The 27,771-nt window shown below is 39.3% G+C and overlaps 3 protein-coding genes across 5 annotated transcripts; 1 reads left to right on the top strand and 2 right to left on the bottom strand.

Annotated features, from left to right (window-relative positions):
- Positions 1 to 1,788: 1,788 nt before the first annotated feature.
- Positions 1,789 to 9,621, bottom strand: pmela (premelanosome protein a). 3 transcript variants are annotated; one of them, XM_079685438.1, is made up of 13 exons: positions 9,502 to 9,621; positions 7,949 to 8,044; positions 7,702 to 7,848; positions 6,951 to 7,082; positions 6,058 to 6,219; positions 5,638 to 5,922; positions 5,103 to 5,387; positions 4,404 to 4,559; positions 4,145 to 4,309; positions 3,927 to 4,029; positions 3,332 to 3,537; positions 3,152 to 3,242; positions 1,789 to 2,398 (listed from the first exon to the last, which is right to left on the bottom strand). In XM_079685438.1, exons 1-13 carry the CDS (start codon positions 9,557 to 9,559, stop codon positions 2,248 to 2,250), a joined length of 2,037 nt encoding a protein of 678 aa, XP_079541564.1. In that variant the 5' UTR covers positions 9,560 to 9,621; the 3' UTR covers positions 1,789 to 2,247. The 3 variants fall into 3 exon arrangements, with proteins under 3 accessions (XP_079541564.1, XP_079541562.1, XP_079541563.1); XM_079685436.1 differs by having other exon boundaries at positions 4,404 to 5,387; XM_079685437.1 differs by having other exon boundaries at positions 4,145 to 4,306; positions 4,404 to 5,387.
- Positions 9,622 to 15,608: 5,987 nt separating this feature from the next.
- Positions 15,609 to 21,582, top strand: cdk2 (cyclin dependent kinase 2). Its single transcript, XM_079681589.1, has 7 exons — positions 15,609 to 16,348; positions 17,055 to 17,132; positions 17,231 to 17,351; positions 17,460 to 17,630; positions 18,043 to 18,144; positions 18,238 to 18,441; positions 20,654 to 21,582. The coding sequence occupies exons 1-7, from the start codon at positions 16,233 to 16,235 to the stop codon at positions 20,756 to 20,758; spliced, it is 897 nt and encodes a 298-aa protein (XP_079537715.1). The 5' UTR covers positions 15,609 to 16,232; the 3' UTR covers positions 20,759 to 21,582.
- Positions 21,583 to 22,678: 1,096 nt separating this feature from the next.
- Positions 22,679 to 26,500, bottom strand: olfml3b (olfactomedin-like 3b). The gene is made up of 3 exons (XM_079681588.1): positions 26,262 to 26,500; positions 25,222 to 25,507; positions 22,679 to 24,642 (listed from the first exon to the last, which is right to left on the bottom strand). The coding sequence occupies exons 1-3, from the start codon at positions 26,358 to 26,360 to the stop codon at positions 23,858 to 23,860; spliced, it is 1,170 nt and encodes a 389-aa protein (XP_079537714.1). The 5' UTR covers positions 26,361 to 26,500; the 3' UTR covers positions 22,679 to 23,857.
- Positions 26,501 to 27,771: the final 1,271 nt, after the last annotated feature.

Here is a 27,771-nt window from a genome sequence, read left to right as displayed (position 1 = left end):
AGGACATGTTGAAAGGGTAAGACCTCAATTATGTTTTTTAGCTACTCAACAAGTCAGTGCTCGTCTCTGGTTTTCGGTAAACGTACCTATTTATTTATGTAAATAAATAGTGAGGCAGAGAAAAGGACCTTGGTGATCTTGCATAAGTTAAAAAACACAAATAGTGGTGTTTTCTCTTGATATCCCGAAAAGTCTTGTGGATACATGTGGATGATATGCTCCTGTTTTATCTCATATTTTACTCTCCATAGACGTATGTATGTGCTCAAGCTATCAGAAATTGGACAAAAACTTAAATTCGGCCAAACTCACATTAAGGAATAATAGCACCTTTTCCACTTTTACTTAGAGGCTTGAATGCAAACCATCTCTACTTCTCTTCCCTATCACTGCACATACATGTTCCTGCTGTGTAAGCCAAGCCATGTAGCCTTTCCATTAAATATTTTGCTGCATTGACGTCAGCCTTTTTCCGGTACTGCAGTGTATCATATGTATGTTACCACCGGCAGCTCTTTGTCAGTTCAATGCATGGATGTATCCTGCGACATTATAATAAATCTCTTTAATTGAGCAGGGAGCAAAACGCTAGTATTTTCTTAAGCACACTCAGCTGCAGTGTTCCTGTAACCACACCACTTCATGAATGCATAGGAGCCCCTGTAAAACGTTATTGACATGCGCCTGTACATCTTTTATTCAGTGGTTTGCTCAAGGCCAAAACAGGCATCTTTCGTTTATTTTAAAATATTCAACTTTGTGATGGTGTTTTGTCCAAAAAAGTGTATCTTCTAACTTCTAATTTTATTTTATTTGTGACGTATTCTAAAATGTGAATCCTATTTCACTCATTTGACCATTTTATGATAATAAAACTTTTATTTATACAGCACATAAGCACTAAAGAGCTAAGTGCTAAGAAACAAAATATAAAATAGTAAGCAAGAGACAAAGCAACGGACTGAAAATGCGGACATCAATCCTAATGCACACAATTCTAAAACAACAAAGAAAAGCTAAATGTTAACAAATCAGTCTTGCGCTGCTTGGGCAAAAGTTTGGCAGCAGCATTTTGGAAATCTTGTAGCGATTTAAGGAAGTTTTGTTGAGGCAGGGGCAAATATAATAACGGCAGTTTAAGACTGACGTAAATGAATAAGTAAAGAGAGTCATCATTTCCAACTTAGCTGTGCAAAAGGCCCACGTTTAGTAATGTTCCTCAGCTGGTAAAAACAGGATTGAACCAAACAATTAACATGCTGGTTAAAGCTCAAAGCCTGGTTTAAATATTAAGTTAAACCGGCATCTGTTAATTAGGTTTTTTGCCACTTGGGGGCAGTGCAAAAATGTATCACTTTTTAAATTTAAGCTTAATATTTTAACAAACAGTTGGCCATACATCCAACAGATATGAAGGTATATACACATTCACATTAAGTTCTATTGCTCGCCATCTGATCAATGCATGTCAATTTCTAACTTATTTCAAGCTTATCTTTGCTCTCGACCAACAGAAATATTTTTGTCTCTGGAAGCACTATACAGTTTGTCAGAGCCATTTTCTCAAAAACAGCTGCCTGCTGCTGAAACCAACAGTGGTGAGTGAAACAAAACAGTACTGTCATACTGCATGCTGGATTAATCAATTTCTTATTATTCCTTCCATTGTGTTGTATTTATGCTGATTGATAATTACTTTCTTTTTCTCTTAAACTGTTCCCATAACATCCCATGTGTAACATACTGTACATGCAAATGAATACAAATGAATGGAGAGACTACAAAAACTTGTTGGTGATAAAGTTCAACTTTATTCATTTCAGGGTAACAAATATAATAATGTTTTGTGATGTAAATGATTTAAATTACATTGTCAAGAAAATGAACTGAAATATGTTAACATTGATTTTACAAATTGGTATAAGTATGCCACAAATAAAAGAATAAGTTATGGCTTCTATAAACTATCAGTGCCAATTGATAAAAAATAATGTAGGTCCAAATAAATATCACTTTCCTCTAAAAATGTTTCAACATTCTTATGACATTTCTTTATTACAAACGTTGCTCCTTTCTATTTCTACACACATTGTTGCACACAGGGCTGGCTCATTTGATTGATTCTGGTTTACTACATTGACCGGGAGTTACAATATCATTATAGTTACAGTTTTATGTTTATAAAGTCAATATTGTTGCATTGCTGTAGATGTTAAGAGCATGAGCTGATGATGATGAGGATAATATTCACACAGTCCTCCCCTGAAGAAGTGGACGACTCTCTCCTGGTGACTGACGACTCAACAGGTTCCACAACAACAAAGGCATTGATGTTACCGCAGAGCTTCCTCCATTACTGCCAGAGTCTTCTCTGAGTGGCTGGTACTGCTTGAATCGCCTGTTGAGAAACATGAGGCCAGAAAGACTGATGAGAAGAGTTCACCCATGACTAGACAAAAAACAAAGGTGGTTTTCCCCAGTGAAACAAAATAGTTGATCTGGCCTGAAATAAAGACATAAATGTCAAAAAGAATCAAAAAACATAACAATCGTTTAAATCGTGGGAATATATTCATGTTCCCGACTTTCTCAGGTGTCATCAGGATTATATACTATAATAAGGTTACATTTAAATAAAGTCCACGGTACCAGGTGTTACGTCTTGTATTTATAAGTAAAATATTTAAATGTATTCTCTGCAAAATATCAGCCTGCTAACATTGACATTGTGAGCATGTTAGCATGCTGATCAGCAGCTTCTTTGTTTGGGTGTTCCACAGGGATCTATCCCTGGACACCTTTCTCTTGCTTATTAAATATTTTGCTGTTAAGATGTCTTACATTATTCATACTGACATGGCTACTGACAAATTGAAGTGAGCCCTCAATACTGTTATCACCTGTTTCTTTTTGCTGTGACAATTTAATTTCCAACATTTAAAATGGGTTCAAAATATGAAACTTATTGTGCTGAGAAATGTTTTGACGGTTTGCTGTTTTAGACACTGCAATCAGGACAACCAATTGACCATTATTACAGTGTCTTTGTTTGCAGCTTATCTTTCATTAATCAAACTTTTGAAGTGTTCTATTTTTAGTCATGCTGACCTCATATAAAATGTAAAAATGAAGTTGAAAATGAGCTCCTCACCTGTACATCAAACCAATACAACAAACAACACAGGCGAGAACCATGACCCCCACGACTGTGGCTGCGGTTCCAGCTGGGGAACCACTGGAGGCTGAAATTGAAGCATATCACACCAATAAGAAAATAATCTAGATATTGAGTATGTTAGTGGTTATAAATGAAAATGTTACTTTCACCCACCTACTATTACACTGACTCGAGCACTTGCAACAGCAAGACTGACATCATTGGTCAATGAGACATTGATGCAAAATATTCCTGAGTCATTGAAGAACTGACGAAGAATCATTTGACAGTCTGGAGAGGGAGTAGCTGCAGTACAGATTGTTTCCACTGGTGTGATGCAGTCCGCATCTGAAATCACTGTGCAGACCTCACTTGGCAGGCTTAAAGAAGAAGAACGAAAATGTGTTGACATAGTGAGGGAGAATATTCATAAGTGGTTATTATTTATAAAAGTGTCTCAATGCAATCGTGGTGTTCATGTGTTGAAATCCAATTTGTGAAAACAAGCAAACATAAGGATATAAACAACTACACCACTGTTTGCATGTCCTCACACAATCAGCACTGAGTAAAGGAGCTTTCTTGTGTTTGGCCTGATGATATTTAATTGCCCCGAGAACCTTTATTTACTGACATAATTTATGTCATAGAAAAATACGTAAAGATCTCAAGACTAGGAAACAGGATGTCCATACAGCCTGACAAATGTCTGTGTTTTAGCACTCATTTCAGTAGCACTCTGTATAGAGATGATAATGTTACTGCTCACCTTCCCTGGCAGGAGATGGTGATGTCCACAGCGTTTTGATCCAACTCGGTCGCCATTGCTACCACGTTGGTCATCTGTACAATCTCTACACTTTCAATACCCTCTGCAGAGTTGAAAATGTTGGAAAGATAGATATAAAATGATTCAATCATGCTGTGTAAAGCAGAATATTAGGTTGAAGTTCAAAGTGTCATGGTTACAAAACTATATTGACTTACGGATCACCTCTACGGATGTGGCGAGGGAGCCATAACGGTAGACCGTGCAGTCTTCTGTCAGCTCTGGTGCTTGCCTCTTAGCTAAAATGATGGGAACCAGTGCTGGATCTATTTCCGCCTCTGTTTGAACCTCAGCTTCAGCTGCAACGGCCGCTTCATCACCTGCTGTTTGCAATATAAATGTTATCATAATACTTTTGTTAAAATAATGATTTTAATTTTTTTTGTAAAGTAATATTAGTTTGTAGTAAACACTCACCTGCAGGAGCTGCAGTAGCTGCAACTTCGTTCTCAGTTGCCTGTACTTCAGCCTCAGTATCAGCAGCTGGTGCTGCCTCTTCTACGATTGGGGTCTCAGTGGCAGCAGGAGCTACAACATTATCAGCAGGAACTTCTGTTTCAGCTGCAACAACGTCTGCGGCAGAAATAACAGCAGCATCATCGATAACAGCAGCATCGACAGCAACAACGACATCGGCAGCAACAGTCGCCTCGGCAGCAACAGTCGCCTCAGCAGCAGCATCTACAGCAGCAGCATCAGTAGCAGCATCTACAGCAACAGTAGCCTCAGTAGCAGCAGCAGCAGCAACATCAGCATCAACCGCAGCATCAGCAGCCACAACGTCAGCTTCCTGCTCAACTACTTCTGTTGCAGGAGCAACAGTAAGAGCGGCTGCAGCATCCACTGCAGCTTCTTCTCCCTCTGCAACAGGTGCAACTGAAGCAGCAGCGTTGATCAGAGCCGCATCTTCTTCATTTGTGTCTGTTAACACTGCTGTTTCATCTGCAACAGCTGCATCTGCAACAGCTGCATCTGCATCTGCAACAACTGCATCGGCATCTACAACAACTGCATTTGTATCTGTAACAACTGCATCTGCAGCAGCTGCATCAGCATCTACAGCAGCTGCTGTCTCTTCAGCTGCAGGTGTGACAGGGGCTACAGTAGCCTCCTCACCTGCTGCTTCTGCATCTTCAGCTGCAACATCTGCATCTTCATCAGCGGCAGCAGTGTCCTCTGGAAGGACTGCTGCGTCAACTGCAGGTGCAACTGAGGCAACCTCCACTGCTTCTGCGTCTGTATCAGCGACTGCATCTCCCTCTGCTGCTTCAGCTGGCTGCGCAGAGGCAGGAACATCAAGAGCAATCACATCTCCTCCCTCTGCTGTTACTGCTGGGACAGCTTCAGCGGTGGAGGGCACCACAACTACTGCTGGTATCGCAGAGGCATCAATAGGAACAACTGAAATAAACATTTAGAGCAGAACATATAATTAAAACATGTTTACTGCTTGTGCACATATGTGTGTGTATCTGGAGTGCCAATTACCCCAAATAATGTGAAATACCCATTGAGTTTTAAATTAAAGTACAAAGCTGAACATTAGCATAATATATCCCCTTTAAAACAACTAAGCAAAATGTATGTCATACTTCTGTACATAGAGTATGTATTCCTGGAAGATAAAAGGTAATCAATAGTTAAATCTCACCAGCAGTGGGGGATCCGCAGCCATTGGAGATGCTTGCCATCAGGACCACCTGAGGTTTGAAGGTCCCGGCTGCGAGATATGTGTGTGTGACAGTGAGCTCTCTGGAGATCAGAGTACCGGTGCTGTCACCAAAGTCCCAGGTGAAGCTGACGTCGGCGCTGTTGAGGTACTGGCTGGGGTCATGGAGCTTGACAGCGAAGGCAATGGCTCGGTTCTGGATGAAGTTCTGGTCGTTCTGGTTTACATCATTGATTTGGGCAAGTGAGATGGTGAAGGGAATCTGGTCTAATGACGGAGTAAAAGATGTAGAACAACTCTTTATTATCGACTTCAATGACAGAAACGTAATGATGAATAAAGAAAACATATGTTGTAGAATATTTGTTATCAAATGTAGTTTTAAATTGTATGATAGGTCACCTGTGATGGTGAAGACCGTGGAGGCATAGCCGAGAGGAATGAACTTGTCTTTGCCACGGCAGTGATAGATGATAACCTCCATGTTGTACGAGCCCAGAGGAACGTTGTCGGTGCCGATAGAGAGGGAGGAGGACGGTCCATCTGCCACCTGCCAGTAACGCCCTTGGATAGAGGAACATTATGATTACTTAGAGTGTTCCGTTCATCGTGCAACATTTAATAAATTCACACATTTTGGAGACATTCCAGATTTCACTTTCATCAGGAGTACATGAGAGGCTATTTTAACAGACTCAAAAAAGGACTGTTTTTCATTTGTTGTGAAAGACCAACAGATTATATTTTAGTTGTTCATTTTTTAATTCTGCTGAGGATAATATTTTTGTATAAAAAAATACTTGAAAGCTTTTAATCAAAGTTGTGAACAAGTTGGCCTCTTCTTGGTCGATTAGGAGCTCTGCTATTGACTGAATGAATAAATTAAACTTCATAAAATGTTTACCAAACCGGGTAAGCCTGCTGATCTACAGTAAAAATGATAAACTGATGCTACTGTGCAAAAATGACGATGATACTGTACTTCCTTTGAAAACTGTTTTTTAAGGTTTTGTTTTCTAATGTAAAGTTGATGTCAGAGATAAGCACAGACAAGGCTTTGTACAAGCAAGACCCGGGGCAAATGTATACATTTAAATTCCCTGCCTGAGCAGAAACATCCCCTGTATTCTTTACAGCCCTTTTATTGTCTGCTCTTTGTCTCTGGATATTTATGTTAATGTGATGTAGTTATAGCTTCATTTGAAAGTTTGGGATGTTCTACTGCGGCATAAATTACAGCTAAAGTGCAGCCTTGGTTCTTAACAGACTTAATATTATAACATGAATATATTTACCCCATGTCTTCCACACAAACACATAGTGGGGCTTCTTGTTTTGACTCCTGAAAGGTGTGCCGTCAGGGAAAACTCCGGTGGTCTGGGTGTCCTGGTCCGGATAGACAGACTGACCCTCCTGGTACTCTCGTCCTGGAAAAAGATTAGGTCATAGATACATAATCAATAATATAAGAGGCGTGATCATCTATAACACTGCATGTCAACATGAGTCAACACAGGGGGAATATTAGTTGGGAGAGGATGTTGTCTTTTCCAAATGAAATAAAACTTCAAAAGCACTTTGCTTTATGGCTAGGATTAATTGACAATAGTCATTCACAGACAACATTAATTATTTAAGGCAAGACACTATAGAGGATTACACTTACATTACCCTTCTTCTGTCAGACACATTGAGGTGCTTTCCATACTTACATAAACATTTACATTATATAATGCTCAATTTGTATATTTTAACAATATATTTCATATAACTAAAACAAAAATTATTTTTGATCTATGAGCTAATATGTCGCCACTTTTTAAAAATCAAGTATCCCCTAGCTGAAAGAAATCATACCAATTTCTAAATGTGAAAAGACCAAAAATAATGAAATTTCTCTAGAAACAACACCATGTCGAAACGTTTCATGACTTGATCAATGTTAGTGAAATGTCTGTTAAAATGATCTTGTGGTTTTGAGCATGAATTAAAATAATTCAATTATTATATCACAATTAGTTTCTAGCTGGAATGGGTTTTTCTTACCATTGATGGTGCAGTTTTGCGCCCAGACCACCTGCCCGTCAGAGAGCATGGTCTGGTTTGGTGGGAAGTTCAGATTAATGTTGAAGGTTGCTCCTGCTCCAGTCAGAGTGGGTGCATCGTTTTTCAGTTCAAAAGTTACATCACCACCTGGAAATTAGGATTACATACAATGTATCATCTTTAGATGGGATGGCAGAGAAAATGTTGCAACATTTCTGTTTTGAGAAATAAAGAACAAAGGCCTCACCAAACCAACAGTTCCTGAACCTCGGGTCTCCATCTTTCCACACCGGATACATCCGTGAGTTCCATGAGCGGTAACGCGTGAACTGACTTCTAGGCTCTGGAAGAAATATCACAAACTCTTTCAGGAAAAGAGGCCACATCTTGCAACTCACAGTGTTAGGGAAACTATTTCAAAAGCCTGGCTTTGCTAGCCACCGATTACTCCACACAGGATACTTGAACTAGAGCAAAGCTACTCTAAGCAAAACTAAAAGCTACTTAGGAAACACAGTTCAAACTAATTTGTAAAACAAGAAATGTTTATATAAGATACAACCCGGAAAATGTACATGCCAGCTAAAGATATCACTCATTGAGGAACATGATTTGCTTTCCGTTTATGGCCCAAACTGTCCAGTAGTTTCAGTAGTTAACGGCACCAACAAATGACGTGATACTAATTGAACTACTTGAATCTCTGTGCAAATAAAAATGTAAAATAAAGTTCAATTAAAAATGTTATTATTCTCTTAAATATCATCAACAACCAACACAAATGATAGAGAATATATGGAATAAGCAGGTTTTATTCATGATGCTTATGTAACGAGCAGGTCTGTGTGTTTGGAGGAGAGGTGGGGGGTGTTGGGGTTCTTGGTGGTGGGAGTCACACGACCTGCAATCCCCCTCAATCCCTTTCATGTGACTATCAGCTGAGCAGCAGCACCAGTAATCCCAGAGAGGAATGAGGGATCCCAGACAACTGGCTCACTGCGGTTTTCCTTAGTGTGTGTGTGTGTGTGTGTGTGTGTGTGTGTGTGTGTGTGTGTGTGTGTGTGTGTGTGTGTGTGTGTGTGTGTGTGTGTGTGTGTGGGAAAATGTTTTGCATTAAACTACAAAGTACAACCCAATGGCATAACGTTTTTTTTTTTTAAGTATTAGTGTGAAAAGAAAAGTGGTTAATGAACTATGTTTTTTAATCAAAGACACTATTAAATATATTTAAAGCCTGCAGTACTAAATAGGCATAAAAACCAGCGTGATATTGGCATGTAAAGGTTTGCACATCTTTCCTCGCAACCCAGACAGAATAAAATGAGCGTGAAATGTATTTGCTCTTCGATTCACAGTCCAAACAAAGAGATATTCTAGTGTGTAATTGATGGGAACGCAGGATGTTTTGGTTAGATTTAATTAAAATGTTCTGCTTTCCCTGGTGCTGAATTGTGTTTGAGAAATGGTCTTACATCAGACACAGCAGCAACTCAATTAATTTAGACTTAGTTTTCAAACTTTGTTTTGTTTCTTTTACTGTTTTTATGGTTTTATTTTTACTTTATTTACTATTATTGCTTGAAACTACAGCACATTTAGTTCTATGAAAGGTGAAAAGTAACTCTACACAAACAAGGCTTTGCTTGGTGTGTATATTTCAACACAGTCAGAGAAACTATGATGGTAAACAGAACAAAACTATCCCGTTTCTCTTAATGTTGTTATTCTTTTGTTAATTTAGAAACGTTCAATGAAGTGGCACTTTGAAAATATAATGACATGGGAAAGAGATGTACTCACTTGTTGCAGTGGCAAATGTAAAAGCTGAAACCAGCAGCACCAGTGACAGAGTCCTCATCCTGAATCTGGTCGTCTGTCTCCTCTCTCTGAGCCTCACCCTGCAGTCCTGAACCCAACACAACTTCCAAAGAGACTTAAGAAATGTCCTCTTCCTCTCTTTAAGAGGGCCTCAGAACCGAATTACCATAACGTTTCTCCATAACCTCTGACATCATGGGGAGCCTGAGACTGGCACCACCCTCTTTGGTAAGAACAGATAAGTACTGTTTTGATAACTTCTGTTTTGTTGGAGAATTGATGTGTTACTCAAAGATTTCACATTATCATCCGTTTTAGTACACTTTGTTTTCTGTATCTGAGCATACACTTTCTTTACTTAATCTGTAATGTGTGTTTTTTGCGTTCAAGGTGAATTACAATTTCTACCCATGATAAATGTGAAATTGTACAGTTGCTTAATGCAAAAAACTCGATATAGTGAAAGAAGATAATTGACATGAACCCAAAGTAACAGATATCCCTCAAGCAGTACAACATTTTCTGAGTGTAATAATTGAAAATCAATGAATGCTTTTTGCACGGTGTGAATGAAAATGTTGTACGTGCAGAACAAAAAGGACCGACGGTGAGAGCTGTAAGCAAGGCTCGAGTCCTGTGTGTTTTTGACGTATGACCTTAGAGCGATGTGTATACGAGTGTCACAAGAGGAGTGGGTGGGTGGAAAATCAATAGCATCCTTTTATTTCCTCAACCATTCCTCCACATCCTGCTGTCCACCTCAGGCTGCTGCAGCTCTAGGAATATGGGATTGCAGTAAAACAGACACACCCGTGCTCGGCTCATGTTACTCATCACAAAGTTTCTTTCAGAAGAAGACAAGAGTAAGGAAACAAGGAAAGAGTGGTTTGATCCTGGAACTGATTTGAAATTAAAAATATTTCCATATTAAATGTTAACATCGTTGAGTAAAAATACTTTTCTCTTCTCACTTGTTTATACTCCACACATGAATAACATTTATAAAGAATCCTACTTAAGGCATATTTAAGTAACACAAAGCAAGTTACATCAATACATCTTGAAGGTGTCGTTGATACATCACAGTAAAGGATTCATGTTATTCTGATTCCCTCAGTTCATGTTCTGCAGAGCTGAAAAAGCTGCATTTAAATTTGTAAGAAAAACAAAGTTGAATCATTCTACTGTGAAGCAGAGAGATGTTGTAGACTTGTATATTTGTCAAAATTAACAAGCATTAAAAGTAAAATAATAAATAAAGTGTAGTTGCTACAGAAGAGGCCGCCTTGAGCATTGTCGGTCAGGAAGTTCACTAAAACAAAAGTCAACACAAGGATGTTTAGGATTTAGAAGATGTAAATTACTCAAAAGAAGAAATACATATATTATTTTGGGAGGTTTATGATCAAATAAAAAATTATAAGAATTGGATGAAACTCTCCTTTAAAAAGTGGACAGGTAAGTTATATGTTTAATCATTTACAGTGACTACCTTTTATTTGTCTCTTTCCCAATATATTTAACCGTTCCTTTTTCCTTGGAATTATTGTAACTAAATGTATGCAGTCATTTTGATAAACTAATTTTAAATAATCATTAAGCACTCAAGTTATGTATTATATCTTATAGAGAGAAGGCACATGTACACATATATATGTCTACAGAAAGATAAAGCTTGACTCCTAAGACGGCGTCAGTGTGTTTTCTAATACAAAGGGGATTGGTGGTTTTCCCACTGCTGTTGTCTCATGTCTGCTCAGGCTGCAATACATGTGACCCCTCATGTGCTAACAGCAGAGTGCAGGAGGAATAAATCCTTCCCACAGAGCACCTGACTCAACATACCACAAATAGTTGGCTGTTAGTCTTTTTGCTCATTAGTCTTTGTTTATTTAGTATGTTAATAACATTGTTCCTGGGAAAGTATAGAACTACCGGTAATGCAGAATTAAAGAGTTGTTTATCCAGATTTGGGAAGTAATTGGTAAAAAATGTAATATCATTGATTTTTTCAACTGATCAATTTATAGGAATACTTCTTGATGTGTTTAACAATGTTTTATGAAGACTGGTTGAATTTGACTGCAATTTAGTTTTTAGTAGTTTTCTTCACAATGAACCAAAATCAAATGGTTAGCCTTCATGCAATAGCCTTAAAGAAATGTTACAAGCAATGGAAGGGCATCAAATGTAATATTAGGGCCAAAATCAAGCTTGGATGCCCTAAATTATTTAAACACAGAGCCTTTGAGACCTGGAATCACCCACACTGACAAGCTTTTGTGTTTTTAAACATTCATTGCAGAAAATGGGGATTGTGTTTTATTATTGGCCAAAGACAGATCAATAAGGCCGTCTGGTTTATGAAATCCCAATACAAAATCAGTCGAGACAGGAAAAGAAGTTCACAAACACAACAAACATAGCAGTCATCCAATGCCTTCACAAAGCATAAAACAAAACTCCCTCATTTTACTCAGTGATCGTGATTCCTATTCTGAAGGCCATTTAGTTTTTCTCATCGCAAGGAACACCAGCACTCTAAAATGAGAAATAAATTGCCCATTTGTGCAAACACAAAGCAGAGCTTAAAGTAACTAGAGAATGCAATTCCTGAAGAAATTACTTGTGGGAATGCTTTATGCTGAAAAGCTGACGCTAAATTGCTATGCTGAAATGTAATATGTAAGAAGAAAGTGAAGAATTTAGATTTTTACTGAAGTTATGAGAAAACCGTGTTTCATGGCGAGCATTGTGTTGCCATGGCAACGGCATTTGAAGAAATCTCAAAACTGTCCTGTAGATGTCTTTAAGGCTGGACTGTTAGCACACATGTGAAGTTTGAGCACTTTTTCAACATTTTCATAGGAGTTAATGTATAGCGACATCGTCTTTTATGGCGAGGGATGCGTTTCCATGGAAACGGCATATGATGACAACCCATAATTGACGTAGAGCTGTTGAGGGCAGGACCATTAATTAACCATTATCTGAAGTCTGCTGCTCTGAGCATGTCAGTTGGAGTTATGACATCATCGTGTTCCATTACACAGCTGTTTATATTTGAGCTAATGAGTCTCCAGAGATCAAAGGTTTTCATGGTGATGTGCAGTAATCAGTGAGAGGAGAGCATTTGCATTGTTCTGAATGAGTGATAAACCTCTTACATGTGAACGTTTTGTTGAAGAACCGTAACAGATATCGGTGAAATTTCAAAGCGTGAAGCATGTCAAGGAACTTGAGCATCTGAAGTGTACTTTTTGTGTACTTTCGGGTTAATAATGTGGCCTTTTTGGCAGATTAACTAAAGGTGTGCGGCTGCTGTGGTGGGGATCGATGAGGCTGAACTTTCAACGGGGTTTAATGGAGACATGTTGAAAGTTTTTGTCACTTCATGCACTCAAGAGGCATTTTGTTTAATTATTTTGCTTAATTTTTTTTTTTTTTCAAGCTACGAGATGTTTTCCTACGCTTGTCATGAAAAAATATGTCTCAGGAATGTAGGGTTTTGGAATAACGGCAGGTTTAAAAGAAAATATGAGGCCAAAATTAAATCTGTCCTCCACTCTAGCTGTGACATCACGCACTCTAAAATCTGAAGAAGGCCTCTTTACCAAGGTCTGAACAATGTTTAATATCTCTAAAAGTACGAATCAGATTTAAAAGTTGTGTTACACGAATAATGTCAGAAAGATGTGTGACATTTTAAAGTTGGAATGAGGTTTCTGAGTGAAAGTATGAAGGAGCAGTTGGTAGTTGAAGAAGGAGCAGTTAGCAGTTGAAGTTGCATGAAGATTGTTCAAGTCTGAAGAGTTTCTCCATTGACTTCCATGTTAAAAATGTGATGAATTATGGGATATATCTCTGGAATTATGAAAGTTATGAATAAGAAAAGTAATAGCCATCGATTCTCGACCGAGCTGAACGTTTTGATGTTTGAACTGAGTTTTTGCGATGTGGAATGTGGGAGAATAAGAGGTGCAAAATAACCCAGTGGAATAAAAAAGAATGTTGTGCCTAGCATAACAGAACAGCATTCCCACTAAATAAACACAACTTATATCAGAACAAAATCTGGCGTTATAAATCCTCAAAAAAGGAACCTGTTGCCTGATTATCAATGTCCACACAAAGGTTTTCTTAACTAAGTAACCAACATTTTAGGATGTGCACTAGCAGCCATAGAGAAAACGTGTAACATTATCTCTGTAATAAAAGTAAGTTAGACCAAACTGTCAAAGAAACAGACATACATGTATACACAGGTAGTATATAGCAGCATTGAATGCCTTTAACTCACATCTAATAACCTCAATCATAACATAATAAGGCAATACTTCACATATTAAGCTGCTGTGTGGATACATGTCCAGCCTCTGGGCTTTGATCATGTGCAGTGCTATATGAGCTTCTAACAAAGGCTGTTTCTTCCTGCAGAAACAGATGACATCTAGTGCCTCATGACCAATCCTGCTACATATTTCAGATGAATAAAGGCCGTTTGGACAGCACACATTTGAGGTTGTAATAGCAGGAAAGCACAGATGTGACCTAATGATGGCTTTGTTTGTCCGTGTGTCCCTGTAATGAATTACATTGTGACAGTGAACCAGCATGCACAATCCCAGGAACCTGACACTGAAGCAGCTAAAGGGAATTCTGCAATCATTATTTTTATTGTTTACACCTGTCCTTTTTCTGTTGTTACATGTGAGTTTGATTCTGACTGAGGAACTTTGTTGCACTTGGCCCTGGGGGGTTTCAGAGAGGCCCAGCAGCTCTGAGGGTCTGCAACTGGTTAATCTGAGCCCTGGAGGCGAAGTCTGCTATTGAATAACACATGATCAGAGGGAAACATGTGAGGTGAAAGGTGAAAATATCCTATTTTTTATCAGGACAATCTTGAGCCCCAAATGCAGGTGTGACATGGTTGCAACATGTTGTCATTTCTGGTAAAACAAACACATCATAAATGCAGAGGAAAGTACTTTGAGTTAAAGTAGAAGTAGAGCGTAGGAATACACTCTGGTGTATTCTGTAAAGCCCTGCAGTCAAAAATATTACTCCAGTAAAAGTAGAAAAGTATTAGCATCAAAATATACTCAGAGTACGAAATGTAAAAGTATACTCATTATGCAGATTAGACCATTTCAGATATATCATATGTTTTATAATGACTGATGCTGTAATGTGTTTATCAAAGGTGCAGCTAGTTTGAATGACTTTGTACACTGCAGGGTAGCTTGTGAATTTACTCCAGGTGTAACTAAAGTCTTATTTGAGTGTTGATTATATTTCACATCATTAATCCAAATCTGTAAAGTAACTTATACTGCGTAAATGTTGCTGAGTAAAAGTACAAGATTTACCTCTGATTTGCAGTGGAGTTGCGTACAAAGTAGCATAACATGGAAATACTCAAGTAAAGTAACAAGTATATCTCAAAAGGTTACATTTACAGTTTGAGTAAATGTACCTATAATTACTTTACACCTCTGCATACATGTTATTTGTTCCTTCAGTTTATCTGCTTTGACAAGCTAAAATGTCCGCTGTAAAATAGGTGTATAAATCTTTTTTGTTTGAGAATAATTGATTTCCCCCCAGCTTTTACACCAGTGTGATATAAATAGGTCTAAACCAGTGAGGATGGGCCCAGATACACTGACTGCCACTAGAGGGGGCAACTGTATTTCCCCTTCTCTACTGTTCAGAAAACCTATTTTAGAAAATACAAATGTCCATGTCTTACTGTGTATGTTTAGCTGTTTTAATTGTATCTATTTTTTATTTAAATGATTCACAATTGCAGTACATGAATGCATGATGTGATTTTAATTTCCTTGTGTTGTGAGGCACCAATTAAAAAACGTTGTTTGATTCACAAAATTATTTTTCTATAGACCAAAGACCTGTGATTCTTATGTCTTTTTATGACACCCTTGCAGTGTTCCTATTTCATAAAGCACATTTTAAAAAGCCCCTTTACTTGTAGTATGATACAAGAAGTTTGAAAAGGTTATTTTATTAATGAAAATAAGACAAAAAAAACACTTCCGTTCACGGCGGTTATGACGTAAAATCCTCATCTTCGTGTCAACATGAGGTTTGTTTTCTGACGTTTGATTCCTTTTCCGGTAGAACACGATCTCCTCTATCAACGTGAACCGAATTACAATTAAACATCGAATTAAACTCAATTTACACCTTTTTCTAAATAAACATTTCACACACGTGTCTTCAGCAGGGTCCTTCACATCGATTCACAAGGAAGGCTCTTTTTGAGCAGTGAACTGGGAACACTCTTTAGCACCGCCTGGCTAAATCAGTTGAGGTGTCTGGAACACAAAAACGAACGCTCCCAATGTAACGCGGGAAACGCTACTGTGTTGTTTCTCCAGAGAAAAAAAGCCGCCACGCTAATCAACATATGTAGGGATATTATCATCACCAGTTCCAGGGTCCAACAAATGACATAATCCGACAGGCTTTGACTCTGATCTGAGGAAGTTAATGGTAGACAGGACCGCCGACTGTGTTTTGTTTCCGGACCGTTTGAACCTGGAGCAGCCGTTAATTATATGTCGGTCCCCGCGCTGCTACTTAACGTCTTTCTGTGTAGCCACCGAGCAGTTGTTAGCTCCGACACAAAGAGGACGCCCTGCTAAAGAGCAAAACAACAAAGAGAACATCCTCCACTCTTGACCGGTAACATGGATACGTTTCAGAAGGTGGAGAAGATAGGAGAAGGGACGTATGGGGTGGTTTACAAAGCCAAGAACAAAGTCACCGGAGAAACTGTTGCTCTGAAGAAAATCCGCCTCGACACGTAAGTGAACTGTGTTGTTTGTTATCATCTGCAGGAGCTAACGTCACTGTAGCTAACACTACTTTTACTTAAACTGTGATGGAAATGTGTTACTCAAATTCAAAATGGCTTTTAGGCATGACCGTTTAAACATTCCTGTCATTTATTCAAGGGTGTCATCCTCAGGTTGTGATAGTCAGAGTAAAATTGCAGAGTTTGTTTTAATGGACAAAGATGGTATTCAAGCTAAACAATAGTAGGACAAAGAGGACTTGCAAGATGTGTAATTACAGTTAGTTACTTCAGGCCCTACTAATATCATTCCCTGCACATAAAAGCAGACTTCAGCAGGTAGGATTATTCATTGACTCCCTCTTTTTGGTTTTCTGACATTTGTGACAGACTTCAGTAAGCACAAGCTGTGCTTATCTTTTTCTTTTGTTAGCTGTCAGTGATAATACACTGATCTATTTAAAGTAATGTGGGCTGTGCCAGTATTAACATCTGCTGATTTTAACTCTGCTATTCCTAACCAATGACGTCCAAGTTATTTATAGAAAAAATATAAAAGCTATAATATAATTAATTTAAATCGCTCTAAAATAAACAAACGTACCATGAAAAACAGAGCTGAAATAAATAACTGAAGTTAAAATGGCAACATTATCATAACATGGGATAAGTGATTGAGCTTCAGTAACAAAACCTGTTAATTTCTTTCTTTCAGGGAAACAGAGGGTGTACCAAGCACTGCCATCCGAGAGATTTCACTTCTCAAAGAACTCAGTCACCCAAATATTGTCAAGTAAGTCCCTTATGTTACAGCTTTAAGTTAAATCTCAAGATTCTCCTGTTACTTGTTTCCGTCAGTTTTAAGCCAACCTGTGTGTTGACACGTTTCAGGTTGCGAGATGTGATCCACACCGAGAACAAGCTCTACCTTGTGTTTGAGTTCCTTCATCAGGATCTAAAGAAGTTCATGGACTCCTTCACAGTCGCTGGTATCCCACTGCCTCTGGTTAAGGTACATTTCCGCTACCTTTGCAAAGCAGATCTGCCTCAATCTCAACAAGAAATCAAAAGTAATTTGACTAACATGGGCGTTAATATATATTTTTGTGTGCATTTTTAGAGTTATCTTTTCCAACTGCTGCAAGGCCTGGCCTTCTGCCACTCTCACAGGGTTCTTCATCGAGACCTGAAGCCCCAGAATCTCCTCATCAACGCCCAGGGGGAGATCAAGCTCGCTGACTTTGGTCTGGCAAGAGCCTTTGGGGTTCCCGTCCGCACTTACACACACGAGGTAACGTCCTCGCCTGCCCTGTTCATGCATCAACACGCTCCTTCCAGTTATATGGTTTAAAATGTATTTTCAAAACTAGAGATGCACGGATTGCAATTTTCTTGGCAGATCTTCTTTCTTTCTATGGACCATGATTTACCACATAATTTGTACACTATGTATTTATGTTTCTTCTTATTTATATACAACTATTTATGGATCAGTATATATTTATAAGGTGTGTTTATTATTCAATTATATTTGTGTAATCGGCATTTTATACAACTTGTTGTCTGGTAACCAGTCACAGTTGATCGATCAGTCCATTTCTATTATTGCCATACCCAGCAGAAAAGTGCTCTTGATCATGTGTTTTGTTTAAGAAGAAATCCTGTTTTCCTAAATACAAACCTGCTTCCTTGATATTTTTCAGGTGGTAACACTTTGGTACAGAGCTCCAGAAATCCTCCTGGGCTGTAAATACTACTCCACAGCTGTCGACATCTGGAGTCTGGGCTGCATCTTTGCTGAAATGGTAATATGAATGCATGAAGCCTGCACACGACCCATAATGGATTATATGTAACATCCAACTAACAGGCTCGCCTCACTTTCCTCCGCTGTGCAGCTCACCAAGAGGGCCTTGTTCCCCGGAGACTCAGAGATCGATCAGTTATTCAGAATCTTCCGCACCCTGGGCACGCCTGATGAGACCGTCTGGCCTGGAGTCACATCCATGCCCGACTACAAACCCTCCTTCCCCAAGTGGGCCCGGCAGGATTTAGCCAAAGTGGTGCCGATTCTCGATGAAGATGGAAGAGAACTGCTCGGAGTAAGACCATTTCTCTTTCATTCATATAGCCCGGATTACATCTGTAAAGGAAGTTGATTTTGTGTATTTGTTTGTGTTTGTGTTTATGAGCCTAAAAACTGCATTTCCCGAAATCTTTGCCTGAAAAATGTGTACAAGAAAATGAATAGATTATCAAAATAGTTGGTGGTTATTTTACTGATGAGTCATTTTTGCAGCTCTAGACTAAGGCCCCGGCCCCACAAGGACGCATACGGCTAAACGCATAGGATTAACGCAATCGCAAAAAAGCTTCTGTCCACACGCAATATTCACCGGATAGTGTCTGTCCACAGGAGACAGCTCCGTTTAGCTCCAGCTGCTGGAGAAGCTGCAGTACATATGCCGAGCCTGTACGTGGCGCTGTAACTTCCTCCACAAAAGCAGCGAAGAAGAATGGTTGTCATGGTTGTCCTTCTGTTTATTCTCCTCGGTGGGGGCAGAGGGAACCGGGCAGAGTTTTTCGCCAGTGTGTTAAAGTTGAAATCTTCCGGACAAAATTATAAAAGTGCCGGTCAAATGTCTTCTTTGTTATTTATTGAGCTTTAAAACAAATGAATAACGAAACTATATAATATAATAATAAAATACACGGAGCCTCTCTTTTCCTCCCTCTCTTCTGACAGCGTCAGTGTCTGTCTCATGCAGCAGCTGATCCACTCCAGTAATGAGTGACCCGGCCGACAGTAAAAATAAACATATTTATAACTAGTTTAGGTAGTTTGAGAGGTAATTAAAATAGCTAAGGGTGATTATCTGACTTGAAATGTGTGTTTTGCTCCGTTCACCGCTGCATCACAGCGGGAGGAGCTGCAGGTGAGCAGAGCTGCGTGTCTCCGTCCTGTCAGATTAGACTTCACTCGCGTTTATGTCCATATCGAGTAGTGATGGGTCGTTCGCGAATGATTCGTTCTTTTTGAACGAATCTTTGAAGTGAACGAGATGAACTGCTTCCTCCCACAAAACGATTCGTTTGTTTGAGTCGCCGCCTTCCGCCAAAAGCTAAAGAGAAGCAGTTCGCGAACAACGAACTTAAAGAACTGGCGGAAACAGTTCAGAACTGTTTCCTACAGTTATTTTATCTTATATCCCTTTCTTTCAAGAGGAGGGTCCCGTTAGGGCCCCTCCAAAATACTGGATGTTCCATCTACACAGAGTTGGACTCAGTTAGACAACTACCACAAATACAATGAAGTACTTTACTGTTGGACTCAGTAGTACTAGTTGGATTTCTACCACAAGTAGGCTATTATGAAGTTATTTTACTGCGTACTTTTTCAGTTATTCTCTGTCAAACTCCTGTGGCAGAAAATCATTTTATCTCTCATAAAATATGGCAGAAAACAACCAAATGGAGTTTAATGCTTTGGGATTTAAGTTAGGTCACATAGTACGTGCATGGGTTTGAAAGTATAATGTGCTAGCCTGGTGTAATACATCGTATAGTCAGGCACACATTTATGAGATTTAACAATGGCCAATTATATTTCTTAAATAATATGTAGCCTATTCCCAGAGCATAATTCATGGGGCAACAAGGTGAGGTGTAAAATTTGTTTTTAATAGCATACATTTTAAGCCAGCAAACTTCTTGTACGGACTTCGGCAGTAGTGAAGACTCACTGAACGAGTTAAGTACAAAGACGAATCATTCGCGAACGTGCAAATCACCAGAAGTCGTTCGTGAACCTGTGAACGAATCAGTGAACGAATCTTTAAAGTTAACTGAATCAAAAGATTCGTGTCCCCGAAGGGATTCGAAATGCCCATCAATAATATCGGGAGAAAGATAAATAATCTGAATTCAGTGTGCAGTTTACTTTGACGCAGGGTGAGCAGGAGAGGTGGGGGGAGGCGGGGCTATTGCGTCATCATTATCAGAAAATGATCGTATAGGGCTTACACACGGAGCCGTTGGACCCCCCAGAGCGTTGCGTATGCCGTGCTATCCACCTTGGGACTCGTTATCGTTTCTGCAGTTGTTTACTGTCATATTCGGTCGTCCTAGTGTGGCAGAACGGTCTATATGACACTAAACAGTAACGCAAACGACCGTTATCGTCCTCGTGGGGCCAGGGCCTAAAATGAAAAACCCTGTTTTAGAGGTTAATAAAACCATCAATTAACAAATCATTAGTCGCCGCCTGCTTCATAGGCACAGTGTTTGACTGTATTTCTCTTTTCGTTCTTGCAGGAGATGCTGAATTACGATCCAATCAAAAGAATATCTGCCAAAAACGCCCTCGTACATCGATACTTCCGTGACGTCACCATGCCAATTCCTCACCTGAGACTCTGAGCAGGATAGGAGTTTGTTTTAATGCCAACAATGTCTGAGCAATAAGGACCTCCTCGCCTTATCTCCACGACTGGAATGGACATAAATCAGACACTACGGGACACGTTGGATCCTTTAATGGATGTTTGGTCACACTTAAAACCAGCTTTCTAAGACGGTTGACCTCCCGAGATTTTCGCTGTGTTTTCAGCCATGATGTTTAACTGTCATTTTCAATATAATTATTCTGCATATTTTTGTGCAACTGCCATTTTTTATGTTAATGTTATTTGTGATTGGGATAGTCCTCTGAGTGACTGCAGGTTGACTGATTCTCGTAAACTGCCATTGCATTTCCCATTTTTAGGATGTCAAAAGTAATATAGTCTAGTTAGTTAGAGTTAAATATTATTGATAACGTTTGTGGGTTAGTGCAAAAAACAAACGTCATGCTCTTTGAGGTTGAGCAGCAGCTGAATGAAAGATGTGAGTGACGGTTGCATCTTCTTATGATCTAAAACCGTTGGTGCTGAAACAACACGGTCTTAAAAGGTTGATTTTCTTGCAGTTCAATTCTTTAAAGTTGGGTCTGAAGTATCTTGGAAGTGATTTTATAACGGCACCTTTGGTTGTTTAACACACACAAACGTTTGTTGGGCGTTTGCTGGCAGGATTACAAACTGAAGTTGTCAGCGCAGTACATACAGTTGTCCCTGTTGTCATTTTACAGAATTTAATGTGCCGTCAAATCTTTCTTACTCTAGATTTTATTCAAACGTATTAAATCGTTTTTTATGGATATTGTTTATAGTTTGAAAACAATAAACTTGTTTAAACAGCTGATACCCTTTGTCCGTGTCGAGGGTAATTTTAGTCTGAAGGGCGACAGAGTACGTCACAGTTTGAGTTTAAGTGAACAATGTTTTCTTGAGTTCTAGAGCCAAGCGAAACCATTATGGCTAAATGGTTTGAGGGACTTAAATACCATGGTTGTTCTGCAGGTCAAATATTTAATAAGAAATGGCTTTGTTAACCTGTATAGTCATTAAGATATATGGTTTATTCACGATTTGTTCAAAACGTGAAATGGCAATGCCAATCAACTAACTGAATTATGCGAGTAGAACTAGGAAAGGACAACATGGGAAATGTTTTGTCTTCAGATTAGAACTCATCCACAAACATTGGTGTGTGGGAGAAACACCCTTTGGGATTTTAGCCTTTACAGACCATTTACATGCACAAAAGCCTATCTCTCACAGGAAAGGGAAGCCCAAAAAGTCACAATAGTGCCCCATTAAACATAACATTTGGGTTTTTAAAAAAAAGATTAAAATAAGTGTTTCATATTTATAATACTCTGCAAACTTGTTTTGTACAGTATTTAGATTAGATTAGATTCAACTTTATTGTCATTGCACCGAGTATAAGTACTAAGACAACGTACTTAGCATCTCACCAGAAGTACAAAACAGAAGTCAAGTGCAGAGTGATGTCAATGAAATACGACTAATCAACAAACTGACAAATATTTCATTTGTAGTATTTATAAACCATAATAGTCAATGCAGGTCACCTTCAAACTTTTGAAACTTTTTGAAATTAAGAAAAGATGTTCAGAAGAGAAAGGAACATCTGACAATAATGAATTGCTGTTATTACAGTGTGTTTTCTCATGTGACCACTGAGGGGCCCCAAAGTCTAAAAGGTTTACATCTCACTCACAGTGGCTTTTTCTGCTTCGATGTGCACACAGAATAGGACAGACTCACTATGTTAATTGGTGTAGTTGCAATTTATTTTCACAATAACCAATAGTAAAGAGGAAATAGGAATAGATGATAATGGGGAAATATCATATTGTAAGCAAACCATATAAAATAGATATGTTATAAATTAATAAACAATTGCATTACGAGAGGCATAATTAAAATAGTGGTGCTCTTTGTCAATTTTGTTGTTTTATTTAGTAAAAAAGCAAACGCCACAAAATACCTATGTGCTCCACTAATTCAAAAACAGAAATATAACAGCACTAGCCAGCTAGCTGTTTCTTTCACGTATCATAATGTGTTTTATTCATTGTATCTCTGAGGCTGTCTGCCATGGCAACAACATCGTTGCACTATACGTGACAACACCATAGATATTTACTTTGATAGTTATTGATGTTTTTAAACAAGCTTGACCCTACAAATGTAAAGGCTGATGAACTAAAAAGCTGCAAAATGAAATTTGATGAATAACTAAATGTTATTGCCTGTTATACACATGTTAGTAAGTGCAGTAAGTTAACGGTCCAGTCGACAAAGATAACATTCAGGAAACAGATATGCAGTGCAGTCTGATTGGAAGTCAGATAAACAGATCACATTTCAGATGTGGAAATATGACACAAATTCTCATCAGATTTTCTAAAAGTAAGTTTGATTTTGGAGAGTCAGACTCTAGCCCAAATTGATTGTCTATGATGAAGTGTTGCAACTTTGTCGTTGTCAATGTGCATTATTAAAGAAAACAAAAGTTTAATACAATTTTTGAGACTATTTAATAATAATAATAATAATTAATAACATTTACTCATTACATTTTAAAAGTCTGGAATTAAAAGTGTATGTCACATTGACAAAACGGAAAGCAATATATGACCAGATTGCTTTGCATTTGGTCATTAACTGGTGCAGTTGCACTTCATCATTTTATCCTATTAGACATGTTTAAACTTTACAACTGTCATGATTAGCATATAACTTGAGTTTGTGAGGTCGCAGTGACCCTTGGCAACCCAAATTGAAATTGGTTCATCATTGAGAAAGTTGACGTTTGTGCCAAGTTGGAAGAAATCCCCTCATGGCGTTTTTGAGATTCGCATTTACAAGAATAGGAACCCAAAAGGAATGCAACCCAATACATCATGGTCATTGGATGACACAGGTAAGTTAATTTCAAGACTGATTATTACCGCTTTGAAACCAGTCACACCTTCTAAAGTTGTGCCACATTATGCATACACATTGTCAGCAGTAATATGAAGTACACATGATTTGTAGTTAAGGACCTATACATTGTTTTGGTGTGTTTGTGGAAGATTTTGGAGGATGGCTTAAAATATTATTTAGCTCAGATTTCTAGTTTCTTTTTCATGACAAGCTTGTAGAGGATCTGGTAGCCGTCGTCCCAGGCATAGAGCAGCTGCTCCTGAGGGTTGTATTTCAGACTGGAGTGAGCTCCGTAACGCTTTGGAAAGTAAACCAGTGATGCTTCTTCGTTGGTCAACATGTCATTGGCGTCGAACACACACTGGATTCGTGAGCGCCCGGGCTGCTTGGTGTTGTAGACCACATACAGAGTGCCACAGATGATGAAAGCCGCCTCCGCGTTCTCCCTCGGACAGTTTGAGTCCCACATTTGCTCAATGTCCAGCGTGTTGACGTCCATTTTGGCCATAGAGATGTACCTCTCATTCTGCCGCGTGGCGTAAATGGCCCACAGGCCTTCCTCGTCCACAGCCAGGTCCATCACTGTCTCTGGGGTCAGACCGTACACGGGGAGATGGTCCTGCACTGGAAACACAGCACTGTCCGTCACAGAGCTGTTCTTCATGTCATATTTAACCACCATCATCTCCTCTGCCTGGTTTATATAGTACGCGTAATTGTTGAAGACAACATGTCCTGTTCCCTTCCAGGCAGACGGCAGCTTCAGGTTCTTGGCCAGAGACATGCCCTGCGAGCGAGCAAAGTCCTGAACGGAGGCAAACTCATGGATGGTGTCTTCGTCTGTCCCGTTAAAAATGTAGACCTTCCCAGAGCCCCGGCCTGTGTCTTTGGTCCACATGCCCTTTGGCCCTCCAACTCGCTTCAAGATCTTCATGGCCTTTATGCTGGAGATCATGTCACTGCAGTCTGAAAAGGAGAGGGCAGCAGGCTTTATTTGACAAGTGACAACTGGCACGCATGCTGACATGGTTTACATTGCATTAGCAGTTAAAGATCTCATGACTGCTTTTAAAGGAATAATGTTTAGGTCAATAAACTTAGCGGTCTGAGCACTAAAGTAGCTAAAGGGCTTGAAAGTTGAAAAAGTCACCAATAGAACATGCGGAACAGGAAGTTGCCAAGAAAAGTCCAGCATTTAAAACCATACCCTGTGATTTCTAGTCTTCAGTTTCTGTGACACAAAAATAGAACCCAAGTCGCAGCATTTAGGCCTTTATTCCTATCCCAGGAACTTTACTTAAAGTTTGACTTCACTCTTGAATTACAAAATGGAGAAAATGTTGTCTTCTTTCATTTGTCTCCTCTTACGCCTAGGCCTAATATTCTTCCGTAATCATAATTACTGTTATATATTCAGAAACTTGAGAATATGCTTGCTTTTCTCCATTTCAGGTTATTGTAAATGCAGCCCTTGTTCCATGTTCATCCCCATTCAAACTCAAAGTGTGTTCTGATGAACAGAACACACTTCACATCTCATCTCACCTGATAGTTTTGAGTACTTAGCCTTCTGCTTCTCCTTCACCAGCATCACCTGCTGCTCTATCAGCTTGTCGTCGACGTCCACACACGGCTGAGCACCGTTCTGTGTCTCCAGGTAGTCCAGCTCCCGCTCCACCCGGTCCACCCTCGTCCCCACGCCGTCCAGAGTCACCCTCAGAAACTCTTTCTCTTTATCCAGGCTCTCCAGCTGGGACACCATCTGTTGCTTCAGCTCCCTCAGCTCCGAGGCGTAGCGGGCGGTCTGCTCATGCCACAAAGAGATCCGGTCCTGTTTTCAAACAAGGTGACAGATCATTTGTTATTATTTTTATCATACAAGCTGTCTCACTTGTTTTTATCCAACCTGGTTGTCAGTAGTAATGTGAGCCATACACAATCGTCATTTCACAGGAACTGTAAATGCATCAAGGCCATCATTTTATGTTTTTTCCAGTCTAAATAAATAGACTGAAGTTGAAGGGCATAATAAGTAGGAAGCTCATCCTTCAAACAACCAGGTTCCGACCACACGTGGCAAGTTTCCTCCCTGCTCAAAGGCCTTTTTAGCAAAACACTGACTCATATACCAGCTCTCTCTCTCCTCAGCAGACCCTGACCTCTGACCCGCGGAGCAGGAAAAGGAAATGAGATTTTCTCCACAGGTCTCAACAGTGAAAACTGAAATTCTGGCATGTGTTAATCACTGTTTTAAAACATTATCATGATACTTCATTTTGCCAATACACATTTTAGGAACCAAAAAGCGTTTCCATAATGTGACGTTAGGAAACATGCAATGCAAATATGGACTCTTCTAAGTTGTAAACGACATATTTATCTCAGTCTGTGAACACAGACAAGGAGCTCACAGAGCTGTATTTTCCAGCCTTTTCCTCAGGATTTACCCACATCTGCGTTTCATTGCCAATGCCCTGTCCCTGGCAGTTTCCCCTCAGAGGACTCTGGAGCGCAGGGCTCGACAGGGAGGTGCAAGGAGGTACAAAGAGGTAAAGGGAGGTAAAGGGAAGTAAAAGGATTCTTACCTCGATAGTCTGCAGCCTCCGCTCCAAGTAGTCAATCAGTGCTTGGTGCTGAGCGCTGGCAAAGCACGCCAAAGTTACCAAGACAACAAGTACTCTCATTTTGTGTCAGCCCGGTGTCCTCAGCTCCTGGAGAAGTTTTGACTGGAGCGGAGAGAGAGAGAGTGGAGGAGCCAGCAGATTCCCAGAGGTGGGCTGGAATGTTTTAGAAGCTGTCTGGGAGGAGCCAAAAACATCTGGGGAAGATGGAGGAACACAGACCCTCAGTGAGACAAGACACTGCTTTCAATTTTCACTTGACCTTTTACCTGATTGACAAACAAATATACAAATTCTGCTCCCAGCGCTCCAGGCTTCCCATCCCTCCCTTTGTCTCTTCTTTTCCCACATGCATACACAAAAGGAAATACTGCATAACTGCACAAACGTTGTTCTTTTTAAGTGCTTGTGATAGTTTCAGATAAATACATCGTTTCTTTGCTGCAGGGCCGAGTGTTGCCTTCTGGTATTTGTAATGGTTTTGAGCCGGCCATGAAATGTTTAAAGGTATATATGGCTCTCAGAGGAAGGCTGCTTTTTCCATAAAACACAGGACATCAACGTTAGGTAGGAGGAGGAGGAGGCGTAATGTGAGTGGAGGCAGGAGTCATAGAGGCACTGTGTTATGAGGAAGACTTTACTGTCTACATTAAACTCTCTAGCAGCACAATGAAAGATTTTGTATAACACAATATGAACTATACTAATCAATGCATTTATTTTGACTTGAAACATTGGAGCAGGCGGATCTTGTGTCTTATCTTGTTTAAGTTTGCTGCAGGCATTGCTTTTGGTCCTTTATTCATGCTCTCATTATGTAAATTGTGGTAAATTGACTTTGCAAATCAAAACAGTATTATTTTTATTCTTAAAAAAATATGATGCAATAGTTTTGCATTCACATTTTCAGCATCCCTGCAGGATGTCTTTCAGCTCCTGCTCGCTCCTTTCAGCACACAGCCCATTGGCACTATTTTTAAAGCATGGTGGTTTGTTCTGTATCACTGATGCAATCAGAGCGGGAACTGTGACTCATAACATCTGCTCTCACCTCTCCAAAAACACACTCCTCTAGATGAAGAAATATATAAAAGCTTTAAGAAGTTAGAACGTTTCTGAAGCTTTGACATTACAGATATAAAGCTATATATATTTATTTAAAACAACATGAAGCCTTTATACATTAAGGGTTAACACGGGAGATCCACAGATATACAGTTGAATTCACAGAAGTCACACTCCACCTTTTTCTTAAATCATGTATAAAATAAGCGTGAGTGAGTCTTTAAAACTTTAAACATGACTACAATGACACTGTTCAAAAAAACATTCAAATCTGTTCATCAAATGTAACTGAACCAAGTTGACGTGTTTATAATCAGGCCACCTCAACTTCATACACAGGAATAAAAGCCCCTCTGATGATTCTGTTTGATGCTGCTACAACCAGACGTCCATTGTATTTGCCATCTTT

The sequence above is a fragment of the Notothenia rossii genome (genome assembly GCF_949606895.1).
Source record: "Notothenia rossii genome assembly, chromosome: 5".
Classification (NCBI taxonomy): Eukaryota; Metazoa; Chordata; class Actinopteri; order Perciformes; family Nototheniidae; genus Notothenia; species Notothenia rossii.
Note: the sequence above shows the minus strand (reverse complement) of the source record. Positions and strands in the feature narration are given on the sequence as shown.